General features: G+C 61.5%; 1 protein-coding gene across 1 annotated transcript; it reads left to right on the top strand.

The window, feature by feature from the left end:
* Window positions 1-116: 116 nt before the first annotated feature.
* DQ04_17221000 (putative acetyl-CoA carboxylase) lies at window positions 117-2,219 on the top strand (the record flags this gene model as incomplete). The annotated part of the gene is made up of 1 exon (XM_009317564.1): window positions 117-2,219. One exon carries the CDS (start codon window positions 117-119, stop codon window positions 2,217-2,219), a length of 2,103 nt encoding a protein of 700 aa, XP_009315839.1.
* Window positions 2,220-2,303: the final 84 nt, after the last annotated feature.

Raw genomic sequence — 2,303 nt, 5'->3', positions numbered from 1 at the left:
TGCTACGCAAGCAGTGGGAGCGCCACGCGCACGGGCGCCACATCCGGCGCAAGCATCTTCCGGCAAAGGTGGTGAAGGCGACGGAGCTTTTCTTCAATGTCACCGACGACGGCGGCATGGCCCTCAGCGAAGAGAAGCGGGCCGGTTACGTTCCATGTGGCATGATTGTGTGGCTGGTGACTATAACGCCGCCGACATACTACGACAGTGAAACCAACACCGCAGACAGTCGCCGGTTCGTGATGGTTGCCAATGACATCACATTCCAGTCCGGCTCCTTTGCTGTCCCGGAGGATAACGTGTTCTGCGCCGCATCGGCACTGGCTCGCCGGCTGCGTATTCCGTTCGTCTACATGAGCGCCAACAGTGGCGCCCGGCTTGGGCTAAGCATGGAGGTAAAGAAGCGTTTCCGTGTCGCCTTCAACGCGGCAAATGAGGTGGAGTACCTCTACCTCCTGCAGTCTGACTACGAGGAGCTGATGCGGCGCGGTGTACAGTTGTCAGTGGAGGAGCACCAGCACCAGCCGCAGGAACAAGGCGCAGGTGCTGAGACGCGGTACATTATCCACGGCATTGTCGGAGCACCTGATGAGTACCTGGGTGTGGAAAACCTACGTGGATCCGGCCTTGTTGCGGGGCACATGTCAAAGAACTACAGCGAGGTACCAACCATCAGCGTCGTGACAGGCCGCAGCGTTGGCATTGGTGCGTACTTGAACCGTATTGGACGCCGCGTCATTCAGACCGACGACGCACCGCTCATTTTGACGGGTTCTGGGGCCCTCAATCGCCTCCTCGGCAAGGAAGTGTACAGCGACAACAGTCAGCTTGGTGGCAAGCAGGTGATGGTACCGAACGGCGTGACACACTGGGGCACGAAGAGTAACTACAACTCCGCTGAGACGCTGCTGCGCTGGCTTGATTACATCCCGCCCGTTGTGGACCCACTGCGCTGCTGCCCCCGTCGCCTCGCGCTGCCGCACCAAGACCCGATTGACCGCGACGTGACCTTCACGCCGAGCGGCCACGAGGCGTACGACCCACGCCTCCTTGTGTGTGGCAGCGGCGACAAGTCGGGTCTCTTTGACCGCGGCTCATGGATGGAGTCGCTGGAGGGGTGGGCGAAGTCTGTCGTGACGGGCCGCGCGACGCTCGGTGGCATTCCGTGTGGCGTCATTCTTGTAGAGACGCGGCTGACGCGCAAGCTGAACCCCGCCGACCCCGCCGACCCGACGTCGGCGTCGTCCTTCATAGCGCAGGCGGGGCAGGTGTGGTTCCCCGACTCCGCGCGCAAGACGGCGGACTCCCTCGACGACTTTCACCGCGAGCGGCTGCCGTGCTTCATCCTCGCCAACTGGCGCGGCTTCTCGGGGGGAATGCGGGACATGTTCGACGAGGTGCTCAAGTTCGGCGCTTCCATCGTTGACAACCTCCGTGTGTACAACGCCCCGGTGTTCATCTACATCCCGCCCTTTGGGGAGCTGCGTGGCGGCGCGTGGGTCGTCGTGGACCCCGTCATTAACCACAACGGGGCGGTGGAGATGTACTGCGACCCCACCGCGCGTGGCGGTGTGATGGAGCCGTCCGGCGTGGTGGAGATAAAATTCCGCGAGAACGACGTTAGGGAGCTTATCCACCGCAGCAACCCGCACCTCGCCGCGCTTGACGCGAGCCAGCTGCGTAAAGAGGTGAACCGCCTCATGCCGCAGTACCGCGACGTGGCCGTCCGGTTTGCCGATCTGCACGACAGCCACGTTCGTATGCAGGCGACGGGTGTGGTCCGGGGCGTGATCCCGTGGAAGGACAGCCGCCGCCTCTTCCACGCGAAGCTGCAGCGCAAACTGAAGGAGCTCGCCGTGGCGGCATCGCTGGTGGAGGCGAAGACGGTTGGCTCAATGATAGAAGGTGTGCGGAGGATCGAGGCGGCCTTTGCACGGGAGCACCCTGACATCCCGTGGGGTACGGATGACGTGATGCAGCTGCAGTGGCTCACGGAGAAGGAGGGAACAGGCATCTTCGCCGCCTCTGCCGCCTCGTCCTCACTGCTGGACAGCGTGGCGGGGCTGGTGGCTGAGTGCAAGGCGACCGGTGCGCTGGACAGGTGCTTCCAGAGCCTCTTTGCGGACGAGGAGGTGCTGAAGGCCGCGATGCAAGCGATAAATAAAGCCAATGAGAAGCCAATGAAGCTGCGGGCTTTTGACGAGGAGGACTACATTTAGGCAAGCCAAGCAAATGAGGCGCATGACTAAAGGAGAAAATCATATAAAGTGGAAAAACAAAATATGTTGCGGTCCTTTTTTTTT

This window comes from Trypanosoma grayi (genome assembly GCF_000691245.1).
Source record: "Trypanosoma grayi strain ANR4 Tgr_1722_V1, whole genome shotgun sequence".
NCBI lineage: Eukaryota > Euglenozoa > Kinetoplastea > Trypanosomatida > Trypanosomatidae > Trypanosoma > Trypanosoma grayi.
The sequence above is the reverse complement of the archived record's forward strand: the minus strand, read 5'-3'. Positions and strand labels throughout refer to the sequence as shown.